Source organism: Salvelinus namaycush, chromosome 34 (genome assembly GCF_016432855.1).
Source record: "Salvelinus namaycush isolate Seneca chromosome 34, SaNama_1.0, whole genome shotgun sequence".
Taxonomy (NCBI): domain Eukaryota; kingdom Metazoa; phylum Chordata; class Actinopteri; order Salmoniformes; family Salmonidae; genus Salvelinus; species Salvelinus namaycush.
This window is the reverse complement of record NC_052340.1, coordinates 39,714,642-39,736,230: the sequence shown is the minus strand read 5'-3', so window position 1 is coordinate 39,736,230 and position 21,589 is coordinate 39,714,642. Positions and strand designations below refer to the sequence as shown.

The window sequence follows — 21,589 nt, the reverse complement described above, 5'->3', positions numbered from 1 at the left end:
GTATTGCTAGGCATTGCAGCTTTTTAAGGCAATTTCTGATTGAGCCGACATATGTAACTTTTACCGTGAATGGGATATCAGCAAATGCCTGAACATACCCTTTAAAAAGAGCCACAATGCCCATGACCTACAATCAGATTGAATATCACTGTATTTTTCATACAATCGAGTCAATATCAGGCCAGATGTCAGCAGCTAGGTAAGGATGTATGATTGAGTCATACCAGGTCCAAAAAAAAAAAAGTCTTTTTTTTTTTTTTCCAATTAAAAAAAGGTAAGACTCAACCTTGTCAGTAGGCTTTTTCTTTCACAGCGTTGATGTCACCAATAAATCATAAAAACAGATTTTATTTACAAGCTGAACAAGACAAAAACATAAGAACATTCCTATTTGGCTAAAAGTCATACAGATTCATGGTCAACTTCCCCCTTTAAAAAGGTGTTGGAACTACAGAATGCACTGGACCACAATACAAACGGATGGAACATTCAACTAACCCATTCCAAAAAGGAACCAAAATCTGTGTTCGGAATACTAACTGCTGTAATCTAAAATGGAGAAATCCGATAGGTCGTCTGAGGTGGGTTTAGTGAAATATCTCATCACATTCACAGGATATCATGATTGATGGATTATTCAAATGCTGATGAGGGGAAAAAACAAAATAGTAGAAATAGATATTGCCATTGTTTCATAGCAGTGGGTGAGACTATCCACTATGAAGAGGACGGGTCATTTGCTAGACACAAAGTAACACCTGCTAGAGACGAGCAAAGCAACAAATGAAATTATCAGATCTTTAAGCAAAATTAGCATTCAATACATCAAGTACCACTGTGATGTCAGCACAACTCACTTCCATAGTGTAGTTGTGTTGAGTCTGGAGTCCTGACGAAGATACCTGATATGCTGAGAGACCTTAGCCTAATTTCCCATAATGCACCCCACTCAAGAGCTCTTGGCCAAAGCAGTGACCTATGGGAACTAAATGGCTCTTGGCCAAAGTAGTGACCTACGGGAACTAAATTGTCAATAAAGAGACCCAGTCATCTCACAGCTTGGCCAGGCTCTTCTCGAGGCTGGCGATGTCTGCCTCCCCGTCCTCCCCCTTGCTGCCTCGGGCGCTGCACTCCAGGAACTCCACCTTCATGGGCAGCTGGCTGAACTCAAAGTCCTTGCCTTTCTTCCCCAGGTGCACGGTGGCCCCCGCAGACCCATCCTGGGCGCCCAGAGCCGCAGACCGTGTCACTCTCAGTGTGTTCCTGAGGGGAAACGAGAAAGGTTAGGATCAATACATTCTGTAGAATCACACTTCCATTTAAAATTATGGCTGTGACTTTAACAGGAAGAAAATATTTTTTTATGGCAAAAAAACAGAACGATTCGGTCCTTAAACTAGTTGTATGTAAAATATTGTGCTACAGCTTGGAAAATAAATACATGTCACTCTGGATGACAACAGTAATGTTTGTTTCCAACATTAGGACTGTTCTAATAAAGAAGTTAAATCCGCTTCGTTTTTTGTTTCCTTGCCATGGTACTAACGAGTGTCGTGACACTGGTATCATCCCGGTCCTGGTGTTGATGTTGGCAGAACTGTGAACCCTGTCCAACTTTTTAGAGTACCAGACGCATGTGGCAAATTGGAGATTCAACTCGCAAATCTAGTGCCAAAGGCATTTTAGAAGCATTGCCTCTATAGCTAATAGCGAACACTCATTCATTCTTCATCGCCCAGTCTTCTAAACTCACGACTCCATTTAATGCCAAGATGTTTCAATTTACTTGTGATTATACTTTTGTAATGCTTTTTGTGACGTGAATCATAATTACAGTTGCAGTCTATCAGGTTGCGTGATCCTCATAATGTTACGTGGAAAATAAAACTAACGGGACGCAGAATTAAATGTAGATCACACCTCACGCAAAAATGTGACCAGTTCATTTTCGTTCTTTGCATTTCATTTCTTTCACGAGCAAAATGCGAGTGAACTGTTGTCACTTTAGAGCCCTTACAGAATGTCCATCTTATGTTCTCTAACGTTAGCTTGAAACAATGAAGTGTTTCCCTTTCCACAACACACGGAGTCAAAAAAGGATTCATAACATGATTACTTACATCTCTTTCTCCAGCTGCTGACGAATCAGCTTAGCCGACTTTGCCATGGTGATATCTAGAGACGGAAAATATATGAAGTAACACTCCTTTCAAATCATTAGCACACAACGTCATTCTGGGGAGGTTTTTTGTAGAGGGTGGGGGAGGGTTTGACAAGTGATGTGTCACCTTGCTTGTTGCAGGCCACTATCAGAGAGGGGACATTCCTGGACACTACACTGTCAGTCAACAGGAAGTACAGGAACTCAGCCACGTCTCTCACTTCCTTCTGGAAGATGGCACTGTCCACCACAAACACCATGGCTCTGCAGTCAGAGAAAGGAGAGAACAAAAGACAAAGTGAGAGGGCGTCTCTCAGGATGTTGATCTTAGGTCAAGCACTGCATGTTATTCACATTATACACCTCACACCTGAAATATAAACACCATATTCAATATGGATCTCCATTACATCGGCAAAACCCAGACGACGCTGGGCCAATTGTGCGCCGCCCTATGGGACTCCCAATCACGGCCGGTTGTGATACAGCCTGGAATTGAACCAGGGTGTCTGTAGTGACACCTCAAGCACTGAGATGTTATCACAGTCCCCGCTGTTCCATGAGGTGTACTTTTACCTGTTTTTGTTTTTATCAGATTGTATTGCTTGCATGAGTTACTTGATGTGGAATAGAATTCCATGTAGTCATGGCTCTATGTAGTACTGTACACCTCCCATAGTCTGTTCTGGACTTGGAGACTAAAGAGACCTCTGGTGGCATGTCTTAGATAAGTTATAAATCTCCCATGGATACCTTACACCTGAAATACAAGCACCATATTATAGACCTCCCCTGAATACAAACACCTTTCATCTTTACTCACCTGGCAGCTGACTTGAACTTCTCCACATACTGAGGCCGAAGACTGTCATGTCCAGGTAAGTCAATCAGGAGCCAGCTGCTGCCCTGCACACCGTAGTACAGAGTACAGGGGGACGGTCAAGCCAGTGTGTGACACATTTGACAAATGCATTTGTCTTCATAATGTAAAGTTCTAGATCCATTCCTGGACCTTCAACTCACTGCCCTCACCACATCCGTTTCCTCCCTTACCCTCTCGTTCTTGGCTTTGTAAGGGGCACTGTTGTCTGTGATGGAGGTCTGGGTTTTCTTGAACTTTCCTGATAACAACTGCAAACAATGACCATCCATCAGTGCCATACAACTTCTGCCGTCTGTAAATAGTTGGAATGGACATGCCATATGTTGCACGGATGTACTCACTCGACTAAAGAGAAGGGTCTTTCCAGAATCGCAGAGCCCAACCAGCAGCACAGCACTTTGGACAGTTTTTCTGCTTAGTAAGTGCTTCAACAACACTGAAATGTAAACCCAATAATAGCAGGTTTGGTTTTAGCTACCATACAAAGCTGCCAACAAAGCAGACGAGCACCTGACAAAGAGCGTAGCTAGTACAGTGACGTTAACTAGACAGATCGCTAGTGACCACTACTAGCAAGTTAGCTAGCGAACCTTTTGACAGCAGGCTTGATAAAAGACAAGTTTGTTTGAAAATCTCATAGCATAGAAAGCCAGCAGGCTGAAGCCCGGCTAGCTAGCTAACGCAGTGGTTCCAAACTCCGGTCCTCGAGTACCTCCACAGTACACGTGTTTATTGTAGCCCCGGCAAAGCACAACGGATTGAACTTGTCAACTAATCTTCAGGCCATCAATGAGTTGAAGGACGTATGTTTGTCGGGGGCTAGAACAAAACGGTGTGCTTTTGGTGATACCCCTGGACTGGATATGGGCAACACTGAGTTAACGTGAGCTGGAATTAATTTAGCTAGTTACGTTAGCTTGCTAAACTTACCAAAAGTAATGACAACAACAGCCAAAGAAACAACAATTCCGATCATAAATATGGGATCTTGGTCTTCCAACACCTTCTTTAAAGCGTCTAAATAAGGTTGAAAGGGATTTTCTCCCGCTTCCACGTCTATTTTCTCCTCCATATTGATGCCGGACTCTGTAGCAATATCTGCCTTCATATCTGAGCTGTCACTTCACTGAGGACACGTGTACAGTCTTCTTCTTCGGGATTAGGTTGGCGAATTGCGTCCAACTTCTCTAAGGTGCATACACCGCCACCTACTGTACTGGTGTGTGAGGCCAGTCACGGCCTACCTAAATTTAATGATCTTCATTAGTCCTGTTCCTCTAAGAAAGTGAAATAGAGCCCTAGACACCACTTCCCTTTCCCCACTACACCCCCTCTAGCCTCTCTAACCCTCTAGAGCCCTAGACACCACTTCCGTCCCCCCACTACACCCCCTCTAGCCTCTCTAACCCTCTAGAGCCCTAGACACCACTTCCGTCCCCCCACTACACCCCCTCTAGCCTCTCTAACCCTCTAGAGCCCTAGACACCACTTTCCTCCCACCACTACACCCCCTCTAGCCTCTCTAATCCTCTAGAGCCCTAGACACCACTTCCCTCCCCCAACTGCACCACCCAAACCCCAACCCAGTCCAGGCTCTCTAACCCTCTAGAGCCCTAGACACCACTTCCCTCCCCCAACTGCACCACCCAAACCCCAACCCAGTCCAGGCTCTCTAACCCTTTCACACAATCTCTCCCCATCTACGTCATACAGTTCACAACATATCAACACATGCTCCACCGTTTCCTCCACTAAACACTCATCCAACAGACCTGTATCATGTCTCCCTATCATCCACAATGTGGCATTCAAACCTGTGTGGCCAAACCGTAGTGTACCCTACACAACTTCAAACCTGTTTGACCAAACTGTAGTGTACCCTACACAACTTCAAACCTGTTTGACCAAACTGTAGTGTACCCTACACAACTTCAAACCTGTTTGACCAAACTGTAGTGTACCCTACACAACTTCAAACCTGTTTGACCAAACCGTAGTGTACCCTACACTACTTCAAACCTGTTTGACCAAACCGTAGTGTACCCTACACTACTTCAAACCTGTGTGGCCAAACCGTAGTGTACCCTACACAACTTCAAACCTGTTTGACCAAACCGTAGTGTACCCTACACAACTTCCTCTGCCCTACATCCCATACTCCCCACCTCTTCCTTTACTGAACGTTGCACGAGATAGAATTGCCTCCCCTTACTATTTATTTATTTAACCTTTATTTAAGATCGAGCCCTTTTTCCCTGGTCCAGAACTTCACTTCTCTGCTGCCCAGCGGGACCTGAATATCCACCCCCGTTTCTCCTCACAGCATTCTTAGCCACAACATCGGACTTCTCATTTTACCCTCCACACCCATCCTCTTCAATCCCATTAACAGCACCATCATCGCCACAAACAAGTCTGTCCTATCCGACCTGCCCGTCTTCACACTACTCAACACTGCAGCCCAATCAGAGCAGATCACCTCTCTGAGTTGTTTCACCTCCTTCACCCATCTCAAACCTCCTTCACCCATCTCAAACCTCCTTCACCCATCTCAAACCTCCTTCACCCATCTCAGACCTAGAATCATGGCCATCAACTCGGCCGCATACACTGACACAATCAGTTAAATTCTTACGTACTCACTCGGCGGCAGGTAGCCTAGTGGTTAGAGTGTTGGGCCAGTAACCGTAAAGGTTGCTAGATCAAATACCTGAGCTGACAAGGTAAATAAATTGTTGTTCTGCCCCTGAGCAAGGCAGGTAACCCACTGTTCCATGGATGTTGATTATTGTAGCCCCCTGTACCTTGTACAACTGACTAGGTCTTTCCCCTTTCACTATCATGGGTTCTCTCATCACTTCCCATTCACACCTCCCTGCCACCACTGCAGATGTCAACTCCAAGCATGACTTTATACCCCTTTCCACATTGATTCTCCTCCCCTTCCCATCATTAACACTCACTAGTCCCGTTATCTGTAAATTCTTCAACGATATTCCCATCGTTATCTTTATGCTTATGTCCCCAAAATTCATTATGGGCATTAAAATCACCGAACCATATTACTTTCCTACCACTAAACGTCTAATCAATCCCTTCTAACTGTGCTAACAGGAGAGGTTTGTAGGGGTTATAGAAGACAGCTATTACAATGTTACCTCTATTCATACATATTTCTATCACAACACATTCTAATATCTCCAAAATACTGTGTACGTACGCCATCCCCTCTTTTACCAACGTAGCACAACCCCCACCTGACCCCTCCACTCTATGACACCGTACAGAACTGAATCCCGGAATCACAAACTCCAGTTGACAATCTTCTTCTTCTTATACTTCTTCTTCTACTTCTTCTTCTACTTGTTCTTCTACTTCTTCTTCTACTACTACTTCTACTTCTTCTTCTACTTCTTCTTCTTCTACTTCTTCTACTTCTATTTCTTCTTCTTCTTCTTCTACTTCTTCTTCTTCTACTTCTTCTTCTTCTTGTACTTCTTCTTCTACTTCTTCTACTTCTTCTTCTACTTCTTCTTCTTCTACTTCTACTTCTTCTTCTTCTTCTTGAGTTTTTATGGCAGACTACATATTGATGTATTGCTGGTATCTACTGTACGGGGATAGTGATGCCTGTTTTCTCAGATTTAAACGTTACAATGTCCACCTTCTAAACATGCAACATGTCAGGATCTCTCTGTTGACAAAAACTAGTCCTGCTACCATTACTTCTTCAACTAGTCCTGCTACCATTACTTCTTCAACTAGTCCTGCTACCATTACTTCTTCAACTAGTCCTGCTACCATTACTTCTTCAACTAGTCCTGCTACCATTACTTCTTCAACTAGTCCTGCTACCATTACTTCTTCAACTAGTCCTGCTACCATTACTTCTTCAACTAGTCCTGCTACCATTACTTCTTCAACTAGTCCTGCTACCATGACTTCTTCAACTCCACTCCTTTCTTCCACTCTTCTCACCGTCTTCGGAGAGGAGACATGCTGGACAATCCTTATTCTAACCACCTCCAGAGAGGAGACATGCTGGACAGTCCTTATTCTAACCACCTCCAGAGAGGAGACATGCTGGACAGTCCTTATTCTAACCACCTCCAGAGAGGAGACATGCTGGACAGTCCTTATTCTAACCACCTCCAGAGAGGAGACATGCTGGACAGCCCTTATTCTAACCACCTCCAGAGAGGAGACATGATGGACAGTCCTTATTCTAACCACCTCCAGAGAGGAGACATGCTGGACAGTCCTTATTCGAACCACCTCCAGAGAGGAGACATGCTGGACAGTCCTTATTCTAACCACCTCCAGAGAGGAGACATGCTGGACAGTCCTTATTCTAACCACCTCCAGAGAGGAGACATGCTGGACAGTCCTTATTCTAACCACCTCCAGAGAGGAGAAATGCTGGACAGTCCTTATTCTAACCACCTCCAGAGAGGAGACATGCTGGACAGTCCTTATTCTAACCACCTCCAGAGAGGAGACATGCTGGACAGTCCTTATTCTAACCACCTCCAGAGAGGAGACATGCTGGACAGTCCTTATTCTAACCACCTCCAGAGAGGAGACATGCTGGACAGTCCTTATTCTAACCACCTCCAGAGAGGAGACATGCTGGACAGCCCGTATTCTAACCACCTCAAGAGAGGAGACATGCTGGACAGCCCTTATTCTAACCACCTCCAGAGAGGAGACATGCTGGACAGTCCTTATTCTAACCACCTCCAGAGAGGAGACATGCTGGACAGTCCTTATTCTAACCACCTCCAGAGAGGAGACATGCTGGACAGTCCTTATTCTAACCACCTCCAGAGAGGAGACATGCTGGACAGTCCTTATTCTAACCACCTCCAGAGAGGAGACATGCTGGACAGTCCTTATTCTAACCACCTCAAGAGAGGAGACATGCTGGACAATCCTTATTCTAACCACCTCCAGAGAGGAGACATGCTGGACAGTCCTTATTCTAACCACCTCCAGAGAGGAGACATGCTGGACAATCCTTATTCTAACCACCTCCAGAGAGGAGACATGCTGGACAGTCCTTATTCTAACCACCTCCAGAGAGGAGACATGCTGGACAGTCCTTATTCTAACCACCTCCAGTCAACAACAAAAAATCTAAATTCAAGTTTAGATAGCTGTATATATTTTTGGTGTATATTTCCTTTGATACATTATGGGTATTCTTCGTATACTAGAGATTATAGTTTTTATTTTGCTTCTCATATATCTTCAGTTGTTGCTTCCTGCACAGGTGTAACCTCTGTAAATTTGACATAAAAAAAAAGTGTTATTAAATGAAAGATCTTTTGAGTTGGCATGGGGATGAGTTCAGAGACTCCATGATGCTTGATCCCCCCACCTGGTTCAAGTCCTTCATCTTCTGCGAGGCACCTGGTCCAATCACCTTTCTTCCCCATAGCTGTAAACGCCTTCTTCAAAGGTCCATATAACACGAGATACGTCCCAAATGGCACCCTTTTCCCTGTAGTGCACTACTTCTGACCAGGACGGTCAACACCAGTGCACTACTTCTGACCAGGACGGTCAAAACTAGTGCACTACTTCTGACCAGGACGGTCAAAACCAGTGCACTACTTCTGACCAGGACGGTCAACACCAGTGCACTACTTGACCAGGACGGTCAACACCAGTGCACTACTTCTGACCAGGACGGTCAACACCAGGGCACTACTTCTGACCAGGACGGTCAACACCAGGGCACTACTTCTGACCAGGACGGTCAACACCAGGGCACTACTTCTGACCAGGACGGTCAACACCAGGGCACTACTTCTGACCAGGACGGTCAACACCAGGGCACTACTTCTGACCAGGACGGTCAACACCAGGGCACTACTTCTGACCAGGACGGTCAACACCAGTGCACTACTTCTGACCAGGTCGGTCAACACCAGTGCACTACTTCTGACCAGGTCGGTCAACACCAGTGCACTACTTCTGACCAGGTCGGTCAACACCAGTGCACTACTTCTGACCAGGACGGTCAACACCAGTGCACTACTTCTGACCAGGACGGTCAACACCAGTGCACTACTTCTGACCAGGACGGTCAACACCAGTGCACTACTTCTGACCAGGACGGTCAACACCAGTGCACTACTTCTGACCAGGACGGTCAACACCAGTGCACTACTTCTGACCAGGACGGTCAACACCAGTGCACTACTTCTGACCAGGACGGTCAACACCAGTGCACTACTTCTGACCAGGACGGTCAACACCAGTGCACTACTTCTGACCAGGACGGTCAACACCAGTGCACTACTTCTGACCAGGACGGTCAACACCAGTGCACTACTTCTGACCAGGACGGTCAACACCAGTGCACTACTTCTGACCAGGACGGTCAACACCAGTGCACTACTTCTGACCAGGACGGTCAACACCAGTGCACTACTTCTGACCAGGACGGTCAACACCAGTGCACTACTTCTGACCAGGACGGTCAACACCAGTGCACTACTTCTGACCAGGACGGTCAACACCAGTGCACTACTTCTGACCAGGACGGTCAACACCAGTGCACTACTTCTGACCAGGACGGTCAACACCAGTGCACTACTTCTGACCAGGACGGTCAACACCAGTGCACTACTTCTGACCAGGACGGTCAACACCAGTGCACTACTTCTGACCAGGACGGTCAACACCAGTGCACTACTTCTGACCAGGACGGTCAACACCAGTGCACTACTTCTGACCAGGTCGGTCAACACCAGTGCACTACTTCTGACCAGGTCGGTCAACACCAGTGCACTACTTCTGACCAGGTCGGTCAACACCAGTGCACTACTTCTGACCAGGTCGGTCAACACCAGTGCACTACTTCTGACCAGGTCGGTCAACACCAGTGCACTACTTCTGACCAGGTCGGTCAACACCAGTGCACTACTTCTGACCAGGTCGGTCAACACCAGTGCACTACTTCTGACCAGGTCGGTCAACACCAGTGCACTACTTCTGACCAGGTCGGTCAACACCAGTGCACTACTTCTGACCAGGACGGTCAACACCAGTGCACTACTTCTGACCAGGACGGTCAACACCAGTGCACTACTTCTGACCAGGACGGTCAACACCAGGGCACTACTTCTGACCAGGACGGTCAACACCAGGGCACTACTTCTGACCAGGTCGGTCAACACCAGGGCACTACTTCTGACCAGGTCGGTCAACACCAGTGCACTACTTCTGACCAGGACGGTCAACACCAGTGCACTACTTCTGACCCGGACGGTCAACACCAGTGCACTACTTCTGACCCGGACGGTCAACACCAGTGCACTACTTCTGACCCGGACGGTCAACACCAGTGCACTACTTCTGACCCGGACGGTCAACACCAGTGCACTACTTCTGACCCGGACGGTCAACACCAGTGCACTACTTCTGACCCGGACGGTCAACACCAGTGCACTACTTCTGACCCGGACGGTCAACACCAGTGCACTACTTCTGACCAGGACGGTCAACACCAGTGCACTACTTCTGACCAGGACGGTCAACACCAGTGCACTACTTCTGACCAGGACGGTCAACACCAGTGCACTACTTCTGACCAGGACGGTCAACACCAGTGCACTACTTCTGACCAGGACGGTCAACACCAGTGCACTACTTCTGACCAGGACGGTCAACACCAGTGCACTACTTCTGACCAGGACGGTCAACACCAGTGCACTACTTCTGACCAGGACGGTCAACACTAGTGCACTACTTCTGACCAGGACGGTCAACACTAGTGCACTACTTCTGACCAGGACGGTCAACACTAGTGCACTACTTCTGACCAGGACGGTCAACACTAGTGCACTACTTCTGACCAGGACGGTCAACACCAGTGCACTACTTGACCAGGACGGTCAACACCAGGGCACTACTTCTGACCAGGACGGTCAACACCAGGGCACTACTTCTGACCAGGACGGTCAACACCAGGGCACTACTTCTGACCAGGACGGTCAACACCAGTGCACTACTTCTGACCAGGACGGTCAACACCAGTGCACTACTTCTGACCAGGACGGTCAACACCAGTGCACTACTTCTGACCAGGACGGTCAACACCAGTGCACTACTTCTGACCAGGACGGTCAACACTAGTGCACTACTTCTGACCAGGACGGTCAACACCAGTGCACTACTTCTGACCAGGACGGTCAACACTAGTGCACTACTTCTGACCAGGACGGTCAACACTAGTGCACTACTTCTGACCAGGACGGTCAACACTAGTGCACTACTTCTGACCAGGACGGTCAACACTAGTGCACTACTTCTGACCAGGACGGTCAACACCAGTGCACTACTTGACCAGGACGGTCAACACGAGTGCACTACTTGACCAGGACGGTCAACACCAGTGCACTACTTGACCAGGACGGTCAACACCAGTGCACTACATAGGGAATCAAGGCCCCATACGGCTAGCAAACATCTGTGGTGTTGACATTTACAAAATGAGGCCGATGTTGCAAGAAGACCTTTGGTTTGACACGTAGTAGATAGTCATTTAGTCGTGTGTAACTCAACCCTTTATTAGTGTATGTATCCCAAACTGCACCCTATTCCCCATGTGCTGCACTACTTTTGACCAGAGCCCTATGGGTAGTGTACTATATAGGGTGCCATATGAAACGCAGACGTTATGTCATAGATCAGACGTGACGACAAGTCTGTCATGACATGAGCGGATACCAACCTAATGCGGTTCTCTTCCAGGAGGCGGCAAGTGGATCAGGACTCCGGCCATTGTCTATTCCACCCACGTAGCCACCACCCTGGTCCCCATCCTTTACTACCCCTTCCCCACGTAGCCACCACCCTGGTCCCCATCCTTTACTACCCCTTCCCCACGTAGCCACCACCCTGGTCCCCATCCTTTACTACCCCTTCCCCACGTAGCCACCACCCTGGTCCCCATCCTTTACTACCCCTTCCCCACAGAGCCCCACCCTGGTCCCCATCCTTTACTACCCCTTCCCCACAGAGCCCCACCCTGGTCCCCCAGACGGACCGTTACACCCTGGCAGTCATCTATGCTCTGTACCTCCTGGTTCCTCTGCTGCAGCTGCTCACAATGCTCTTCAGATCAATTTACAACACTCAGGGAGGAAAGGGCTCAGCTAAGGCCAAGGAGGGGGAAAGGGCTCAGCTAAGGCCAAGGTGGAGGAAAGGGCCCAGCTAAGGCCAAGGAAGGGGAAAGGGCTCAGCTAAGGCCAAGGAGGAGGAAAGGGCCCAGCTAAGGCCAAGGAGGAGGAAAGGGCCCAGCTAAGGCCAAGGAGGAGGAAAGGGCCCAGCTAAGGAAGGGGAAAGGACTCAGCTAAGGCCAAGGAGGGGAAAGGACTCAGCTAAGGCCAAGGAAGGGGAAAGGACTCAGCTAAGGCCAAGGAGGGGAAAGGACTCAGCTAAGGCCAAGGAGGGGAAAGGACTCAGCTAAGGCCAAGGAAGGGGAAAGGACTCAGCTAAGGCCAAGGAGGGGGAAAGGACTCAGCTAAGGCCAAGGAGGGGGAAAGGACTCAGCTAAGGCCAAGGAGGGGGAAAGGACTCAGCTAAGGCCAAGGAGGGGGAAAGGACTCAGCTAAGGCCAAGGAGGGGGAAAGGACTCAGCTAAGGCCAAGGAAGGGGAAAGGACTCAGCTAAGGCCAAGGAGGGGGAAAGGGCTCAGCTAAGGCCAAGGAGGGGGAAAGGACTCAGCTAAGGCCAAGGAGGGGAAAGGACTCAGCTAAGGCCAAGAAGATCAAATGAGACACTCATCTATTACTAGTTGGATTGACTGTACAGGTGGATTACTAGTCAATCTCAAAGTATGACCCCACTGTCTATCCATCCAGGGAATCATCCCTCTAATCTAGACTATTGTACATCCACCCAGGGAATCATCCCTCTAATCTAGACTATTGTACATCCACCCAGGCAATCATCCCTCTAATCTAGACTATTGTACATCCACCCAGGCAATCATCCCTCTAATCTAGACTATTGTACATCCACCCAGGCAATCATCCCTCTAATCTAGACTATTGTACATCCACCCAGGCAATCATCCCTCTAATCTAGACTATTGTACACAAGTTCAGTGATTTTTTTCTTCTTCTCAAGTGATGAATTATCAATTGGTACATTTTAAATCAAGAAAAATATCAAGGTTATATTAAACATTCTTCATAAGAATTTAAACGTTTGATAATCTGCACACAGGTGAGCAATAGTCAAGAATGTTGACACCAAGAGAATCAAAATATAATTTTTATTCAAGTATACCTCATCTATTGATGAAGTAGGTCTATTAACCTTTAACATAGATAAGATGAATACAGAGTATGAGAATTTTTGAAAATGTCTGGATATATATACTGTAAACATAAAACGATTAATATAACTTTTCGAATGTACTTAGTGTTTGGTTATAAAACTGGCCTGAAATTCCAATAAGGCACCCGAGGGAAGATGTTCTGGTGTGGTCCCAGACAATGGTGAAATGATCAGATAAAACACCAACACAACGTATTCGTACCTTAGATGTAAACAAACAGCGTTAAGATGACAACGGGGGGGGGGGGGGGGGGGGGGGGTGTACAGTCAACACACAGCAAAAAATACATGATTTCCCCCCCTCAAAAATCATGAAATTATTTACAGTAACATGCAAATACCGTACTTAGCCTTTTACCTTTTCTACAAGTGGAAAACAATCTATACATAGTAATTCCTTTGATATAAATAGTATAAATCCACTCCTTTGTATATAAATAGCTTTCTTCCCCATTTGCTTGTCTGACGTACTGTAGTGGTGTGAAAGGTTATGACTATAGAGCCTCAGGTTCTGATTACATTCAAGCGTTCAACACTTATAATGCAAAAAAAAAAAATTAACTAGGAAAGAGGGTTGTCACTTCAGACACCTGCTAGTGAAAAAAACATGTTTTGCTCTAATAGATGGGTGACAAGTTACTTCTAACTTTGCATGTAGTCCATCTCGCTAAGCAAAACATGTCTGTTTTTAGTTGGAGCAGTTTTGTATTGCTTGTGTGGGGTGTCAGAAAAGTTATTGTGTTCAGATGAGCGATTCGCGTGAACCCATAGTGTAGTGGATATCACCCATTGAAAACAATACAGGCACCCTGGAAACATGGTCACAAACGCACACTAATACTGCGGGCTTTCATCACGCTCCTTATTTCTGCAGAATGAACTGGTCAATGAACTCCTTCTGCTCAGCCTCCACTTTGGAGAGAGCTTCATACTCGATACGATACCTGGAATAGATTAAACAAACTTAATTAAGACCCAGGTGACTGACTGAATAACTGACTAAATAACCAACTAACTGACTGACTAAATAACCAACTGACTAAATGACCAACCGACTAAATAACTGACTGACTGACTAAATAACTGACTGACTTTAAGGTCAACTCTTGAGAATGAGACACTAACTGACTAGATTTCCTCATCATTATTGATTTCAGAAGGAGATTTGACACGTCTTACATTTCTTTCCTAATAAATTTCTTTCTTTTTATTTTTTATATATATATTTTTTTACCCCTTTTTCGTGGTAGCCAATTGGTAGTTACAGTCTTGTCTAATCGCTGCAACTCCCGTACGGACTCGGGAGAGGCGAAGGTCGAGAGCCGCGCGTCCTCCGAAACACGACCCAACCAAGCCGCACTGCTTCTTGACACAATAACCACTTATCCCGGAAGCCAGCCGAACCAATGTGTCGGAGGAAACACTGTACACCTGTCGACCGTGTCAGCGTGCACTGCGCCCGGCCCGCCACAGGAGTCGCTAGTGCTCGATGGGACAAGGACATCCCTGCAGGCTAAACCCTCCCCTAACCCGGACGACGCTGGGCCAATTGTGCGCCGCCCCATGCGTCTCCCGGTCGCTGCGACAGAGCCTGGACTCGAACCCAGAATCTCTAGTGGCACAGCTAGCACTGCGATGAGGTGCCTTAGACCACTGCGCCACTCGGGAGGCCAATCACGTTCGTTTCTGCCTTGAGGCAGAGCTGTCCTCAGAACAAGAAAAACACTAAATCTGCTCAGTCTTCTAAGCCTGGGTGCCAGTCCGTTTCTGCTCTCTTGCCAACACCATATGGAATTGTCATTCCCAAACATGTTTGGCTTGACAATGGAGTGGGCAAAAGCACAAACAGATCTGGGACCATGCTACAGGGTCATTCCATGCCATGCTACAGGGTCATTCCATGTCATTTCAGAAAGTTATGAAACCCACCATCTCAGATTGTTTCCCGAAATTATTTCTGTAGTTAAAAACCCCCCCAGATAAGATTAGCATTCCTGAAACATTATTTTGTTGAAATTGTATTTGATCTAAGAAATTAAGCTAATTGATTCCACCAAAAATTGTCCCTTTTTTAATTTATAGGATTCACATAATATTAAACAAAAATAGTACCCAACATCTGATTTAGACCAAACTTCTTCCTGTCATTGAGTAAGAAATTAGGAATCCAACTTTGGGAATGCATGACATAGTATGAAGAAACAATAATCCAAGCAGCATCTCCATACTACATGTCAGACATTAGGAACTGATACTGTATACTGGTTGTTGGGGTGGGAGTGGTGTGTGGGGGGTGGTCCGTGGGGGGGCTTCTGATCATTTTATTGGATTCCTCGTGTCTTACTCATGCTTCCAAAGAATTGTGTTCCAAATCGTATGTTAGGTACTATATTTATTGAACATTATATGAATCAGTGTGGAACCCGTCCTCCCCGATTAAGGTTCCACCAACAACCTGTGATATGAATCCTATAAATAAATAAAGAAATGACCAATTTGGTTGCAATCAATTATCTTAATTACTCAGACATCAAATTATATTTCAACATAATAAAATGTTTCAGGAATACTAATCTGTTTCTAACGACAAAAAAACAATTTCAGAACAATCTGAGATGTTGGGTGTCAACCATCTTTCTTGTGCTTTTTTGAGGTGAAATGGATTTAAAGTCTTCTTACCTCTCCAGCTGCATCATCTTCTCTGCTATCAGGGCCTGGAGCTGCTGTTGCTGGGCCTCCCTCTGCTTGGCCACAGACTTCAACAGGTTCCTGGCTCCAATAGCCTGGGAGAAGGAGGCAGTACAGCAGTAGGTTGATCACACAGATAACAAGCCCTCAGGTCATTCCCACAGAGAAGTGCAACAAGTGTACTTAGTGGCCTAGCTAGCTAGCTAGCAGTCAAAGTCCACTGTTTTGTTTTCAACCTGAGATTGCTTGCAAAAATAGGCAGATTTTAGAGCCAGCGGTCACGTTGATCTGACTGACACGTTGAAAACAATTGACTGAAGGAGTGAACAACAAGCATCTAATATCTGTGTGTGTGTGTGTGTGTGTGTGTGTCTGAGCCCTGTAAAGATGGACTAAGAAACTCACAACACTTAAAAAAAGAGCCAACGCAGACCCTTACCTTCATCTTTTCTGTCTCTGCCTCTTTTGCCAATTCATCCACCAGCTCGATGAGACCACCCACTATCTTCTGAAACTGTCCCATTTCTGTGTATTGAATGAATGCACGAAAGTTAATAATACCCTATGCTGTAATTAGGGGGCAACAACATTTGAAGAAAACAGTTTTAACATTAGGAAGAGATGTGAGTAGACATCTCCGCTGTTCTTTACAAAACAATATTCTATGCAAATTACACAACTGAACCACAGTCGTCCATACCAAACATCACCCTATTACCTGGGCACTACTTTTTGCTCAGGGCCCACTATATAGGGAATATGGTGCCATTTGGGACACGAATCAGAAGATAATGGACTGCTCTTACTGTCAACAAAGTCTTCACACTCCTCCTTGAGCTCCCTGGTCTTCTGGTCCACCTCTGGTTCCAGCACCCGTAGCTTGTTGAGCTCATCAAAATGAAGACCCGCTTCAGCCAACGGGTCTTTCGTCATGGCCACAAGACCTGTCCCCAAGAGCTGGGTTATAGATTAGGGGGCTGGGAAAACAACTGCTTTAACACCAATGGATTATATGGATGTTTTATTTATTTAACTTTTTTTAAATTTTATCCTGCATCTCAATCTAGTCTAAAGAGGTTTCCTGTCCTCATCTCTCGCTAATTTGCACCGATCTAAGAGGGCGGAATAGGTGAAAGATAACTTGGGGATTTGTATTATTTTGGGTCAGGTGTGTCACATTAGTATAGTAATGCACATGCCCCGCCCACCTGAGGATCTATATTTTTTCAGACTTCCATTTCCTGTGTCGGAGGTGTGCAACATCTTGCCATTAAAATCTCGCTGGATTGAACGCTTTCATTTCACTCATGCGACTCCTTCATACTCTTGCTTGTGCCTGTCATGTTTTCCACCGTTAACGTTACGACCGCGGAAATGGTTTGTAATGACCTGTCAAACACACCCCAGGTAATTGCTGAAATGAACTCAACGGGGATACATCTGTCTTTTCGTTGATTCTATAAAACGGCTTAAGCTTTGTCAGGGACTTAACGCACCGCCTCAACACTTACATCACAAGCATTTTGCTACAACTGCAAAACCATCTGCTTTGTATGCGACCAATAACATTTTATTTCAGAAAGACTAAAGATTTTTTTTTTGTTGAATAAAAAAAATAAAAGTAATAATTTAATCCAGTTGAAATGTTTAGAAATGAGATGCGCTGAAATGAAAGCAACTTTAATAAAACATTGTGTCACAGCGCCTCTCCTCTTTTCCAAAGATCTCATTTAACTAATGTATATAACAATATGAATATGTAAACATGCATAGTGTGTAAACAGTATTTGTTGTCTCTAGGCGTGTTTCCGACTACTTTTAATGTAATATCTGATGTTGTTCTTGTCTATAACTGCATGGGCATTAGCTAATGGGGATCCTAATAAACGAAGCCACACAATAGTAATTAATGAGGCTGTCTAGAAAGCGCAGGTGAGTGCACGTTGTGTAGACCCCCCCCAAAAAAAGTGTTTGATTGTTGCAGCCCTGTTCCGCCCCTTTATGTTAACTTATTCATATATGCAAATACACTGGGTGTATTTATGCAAATGAGGTACATACAGTGCATTCGGAAAGTATTCTGACCCCTTGACCTTTTCCACATTGTTACGCTACAGCCTTATTCTAAAATGTATTAAATTGTTTTCCCCCCCTCATCAATCTACACACAACATCCCATAATTACAAAGCAAAAAACAGGTTTTATTTAAAAAAAAAGATTTTATTATAAAAAATAAAACTTATACATAAGTATTCAGACCTTTTACTCCGTACTTTGTTGAAACACCTTTGGCAGCGACTATAGCCTCGAGTCTTCTTGGGTATGTCGCTACAAACTTGGCACATCTGTATTTGGGGAGTTTCTCCCATTCTTCTCTGCAGATCCTCTCAAGCTCTGTCAGGTTGGATGGGGAGTGTTGCTTCACAGCTATTTTCAGGTCTCTCCAGAGATGTTCGATCGGGTTCAAGTCCGGGCTCTGGCTGGGCCACTCAAGGACATTCAAAGTCTTGTCCCGAAGCCACTCCTGCGTTGTCTTGGCTGTGTGCTTTTGGTCGTTGTCCTGTTGGAAGATGAACCATCGCCCCAGTCTAAGGTCCTGAGCGCTCTGGAGCAGGTTTTCATCAAGAATCTCTCCGTTCATCTTTCCCTCGATCCTGACTAGTCTCCCAGTCCCTGCTGCTGAAAAACATCCCCACAGCATGATGCTGACACCACCATGCTTCACCGTAGGGATGGTGCCAGGTATCCGCCAGACGTGATGCTTGGCATTCAGGTTAAATAGTTCAATCTTGGTTTCATCAGACCAAAGAATCTTGTTTCTCGTGGTCTGAGAGTCCTTTAGGTGCCTTTTGGGAAATTCCAAGCGGGCTGTCATGTGCTTTTTACTGAGGAGTGGCTTCAGTCTGGCCACTCTACCATAAAGGCCTAATTGGTGGTGTGCTGCAGAGATGGTTGACCTTCTGGATGGTTCTTCCATCTCCACAGAGGAACTCTGGAGCTCTGTCAGAGTGACCATCGGGTTCTTGGTCACCTCCCTGACCAAGGCCCTTCTCCGTCAATTGCTCAGTTTGGCCGGGCGGCCAGCTCTAGGAAGAGTATTGGTGGTTCCAAATGCCTTCCATTTAAGAATGATGGAGGCCACAGTGTTCTTGGGGACCTTCAATGCTGCAGACATTTTTTGGTACCCTTCCCTAGATCTGTGCCTCGACACAATCCTGTCTCGGAGCTCTACGGACAATTCCTTCGACCTCGTGGCTTGGTTTTTGATCTGACATGCACTGACAATTGTGGAACCATATACAGAGTGGTGTATGCCTTTCCAAATCATGTCCAATCATTTATGGGGTATTGTGTGTAGATTGATGAGGGAATAAAATAAAATAAATCTATTTCAGAATAAGGTTATATAACAAAATGTGGAAAATTCAAGGGGTCTGAATACTTTCCAAATGCACTGTAACTGTCTTTATTTTAGCACAAAGGGTAAAAAGGTGAAAACCCTGATACAATAAGAAAATATGGAGTGCATTCTAATAAAGAAAGTGACATTTTCCAATAAATGAAATACTTGAATTCCCACCAAAAACCCTGAACATTAATTATTTGTCCATGCCAGTAAAATGTGCTATAATTCAGTAAATATCTAATGGAATATAAATATTCTAAAAGTTTGGAGTATCTTCATACATTGTCCAACTGTTGCATTTATTCACAAACGTTTTTTAACCGTTTAACAATTTATGACCGTTGCTACATTAGTAAACGCGAGGAGTAGGTGACAAGAGGGAATACCTGAAAATATAGTTTACAATAACAAATAAAAAACATACTATTTGATTCTGTGACCTTTGACTAATCAATAGCAACATATCTGACATCAATTAGTTACGAATTAGTTGGCACACATACAATAACCGTTAATCAGTGCTAGCTAGCCAGCTGCTACTTTGGCAATATTATGTAGCTAGGTTAACGTTAACTAGCCAACGCAGGTTCTTCAGTGGGGTCTTGCTACTTAGCTAGCTATCTGGATAGCTAATTAACGTTAGCTGGCTATCTCACAGCTTGCCCTGATGCCCTTATCGGACTGTCCTGTTGTGGGCAAAATAGCTAGTAGAGGCCGGTAGCATTAGTGAACTGTTTCATTTAGCTGACCAGCTATTAGCCGAGCGTGAGTTGCTAACTACAATCTGTACAAAATTCTAATTATTATTGTTTACAAGTGAGAAAACTCTTAAAGTCAGTCATTCACTTACCTTAAATGTATTTAAACGTAATATCAACGTGGCGGTTATGTGGCATATAATCCACAGTACACTTCGGCTGCCAGGGAACAGTTGTGTTTGACCAACTAGTGTAACTTCCGGTAGGGAGGGGGGGATGAGTTTTTGATGGGAATTGTAGTACACAAACATTATTTGTAGTAAAACTAGTCGTGTTGCGGACAGGGTATCAAGCGAGATGGTGGATGGTGGTTGGAAGAGCGCGCTTGTTTGAAATGGAAAAGCGTCCTGATAGCTTTTGATGAAGAAGAACATCAAGACGAAGCAGCTGCTTTATAAGTTTGATGCACTGTTGAGCTCTTACATCCCGAGGGGTTCGTGGTGATTGTACGGAGATTGTGACAGCCGGTTAAATGGCGTCATTTGAGAAGGCAAGAACTAGATGTAACGTTATGTCAGAATAAGTGCTGTATTAACATAAGGAGACATATAGTTAGAATACGGAGGAGGAATGGAGGGAAAAAGAGAGGCAGCGGTGAGCTTGAGTCGGTTAAAAATGGCGGAAAAAAGTAAGATGGTGTGTTGAAGAAGAATTTTAGAAAGTGTAACCAGAGTGATCTGAAGACGGGAGGAGAAATGGAAGTGAACGAGGGCGAAGTATCCGAGGTGTTGGGTGTGGTGAAGTTCTCGGAGCCCGAGGCTTGCACCGAGGGTCAGGATAAAGATGAGCCTGTGACAGTAGGAGTGAAGTGTTTGGGAAAAGTGGTTATGTGTTAATTGTATGGGTGCCCATGGGGCTGGGGATCAGACACGTCCGTGCGAGAGAGGCAGGTTGAGGTTTCCAGGGTTGGAGTTGTGCAGAAGTTGTCATATGCTGAGGCAGTGAAGAAAGTAGAGGAAGATGTGTCAAGGGGGAGGGCTCCTGAGAGGAGTGGTAGATCTGTACCAGTACAGAGGGATAGGCCAACAAGTGATATATGTATTGCAGGGACTGAACGTAAGTCGCAGAAAATGGAACGGGGATGGAACGTAAGTCGCAGAAAATTGAGGTTGTGGTGGCAGCTGCAGAGATGTATTTTGGTGGGTGAGACTTGACATCAGAAGAGTTACAGTGGTGGTGTCCCATCCTTTCAGGCTGTTGGCCTGAGGGAGGACTACATAGATTTAAATAGTGGAATAGGGTGGTTTTATTTTTTTTAATCATTTTTGTGAGTGTAGTGTTAGATGGTAGGGTATTTGTTTATTTATTTTTTCAAGCAAATTATAAAGGAGTTGTA

The 21,589-nt window shown here is 45.4% G+C and overlaps 2 protein-coding genes and 1 pseudogene across 4 annotated transcripts; 1 reads left to right on the top strand and 2 right to left on the bottom strand.

Annotated features, from left to right (window-relative positions):
• Positions 1–328: 328 nt before the first annotated feature.
• LOC120028747 (signal recognition particle receptor subunit beta-like) lies at positions 329–4,191 on the bottom strand. The gene is made up of 7 exons (XM_038973978.1): positions 3,975–4,191; positions 3,386–3,480; positions 3,215–3,292; positions 2,985–3,067; positions 2,289–2,425; positions 2,121–2,175; positions 329–1,263 (listed from the first exon to the last, which is right to left on the bottom strand). Exons 1-7 carry the CDS (start codon positions 4,150–4,152, stop codon positions 1,053–1,055), a joined length of 837 nt encoding a protein of 278 aa, XP_038829906.1. The 5' UTR covers positions 4,153–4,191; the 3' UTR covers positions 329–1,052.
• Positions 4,192–8,359: 4,168 nt separating this feature from the next.
• On the top strand, positions 8,360–13,628 carry LOC120028529 (annotated as a pseudogene).
• Positions 13,317–20,460, bottom strand: LOC120028350 (intraflagellar transport protein 20 homolog). Of its 3 annotated transcripts, none has more exons than XM_038973568.1 (5): positions 20,346–20,460; positions 16,895–17,045; positions 16,528–16,613; positions 16,080–16,183; positions 13,317–14,344 (listed from the first exon to the last, which is right to left on the bottom strand). In XM_038973568.1, the coding sequence occupies exons 2-5, from the start codon at positions 17,019–17,021 to the stop codon at positions 14,263–14,265; spliced, it is 399 nt and encodes a 132-aa protein (XP_038829496.1). In that variant the 5' UTR covers positions 17,022–17,045; positions 20,346–20,460; the 3' UTR covers positions 13,317–14,262. The 3 variants fall into 3 exon arrangements, with proteins under 3 accessions (XP_038829496.1, XP_038829495.1, XP_038829497.1); XM_038973567.1 differs by having other exon boundaries at positions 16,895–17,032; XM_038973569.1 differs by having other exon boundaries at positions 16,895–17,065; positions 20,346–20,447.
• Between the last annotated feature and the right edge of the window lie 1,129 nt (positions 20,461–21,589).

Coding starts and splice junctions, on each gene's coding strand:
- LOC120028747 (XM_038973978.1), bottom strand. CDS start 4,152: ATGAAGGCAGATATTGCTACAGAGTCCGGCATCAATATGGAGGAGAAA. Junction 3,068..3,214: donor ACAAAGCCAAGAACGAGAGG/GTAAGGGAGGAA, acceptor TACGGTGTGCAG/GGCAGCAGCTGGCTCCTGAT. Junction 2,426..2,984: donor AAGTTCAAGTCAGCTGCCAG/GTGAGTAAAGAT, acceptor CTCTGACTGCAG/AGCCATGGTGTTTGTGGTGG.
- LOC120028350 (XM_038973568.1), bottom strand. CDS start 17,021: ATGACGAAAGACCCGTTGGCTGAAGCGGGTCTTCATTTTGATGAGCTC. Junction 16,614..16,894: donor GTGTGAAGACTTTGTTGACA/GTAAGAGCAGTC, acceptor TTCAATACACAG/AAATGGGACAGTTTCAGAAG. Junction 14,345..16,079: donor AAGATGATGCAGCTGGAGAG/GTAAGAAGACTT, acceptor AATCTATTCCAG/GTATCGTATCGAGTATGAAG.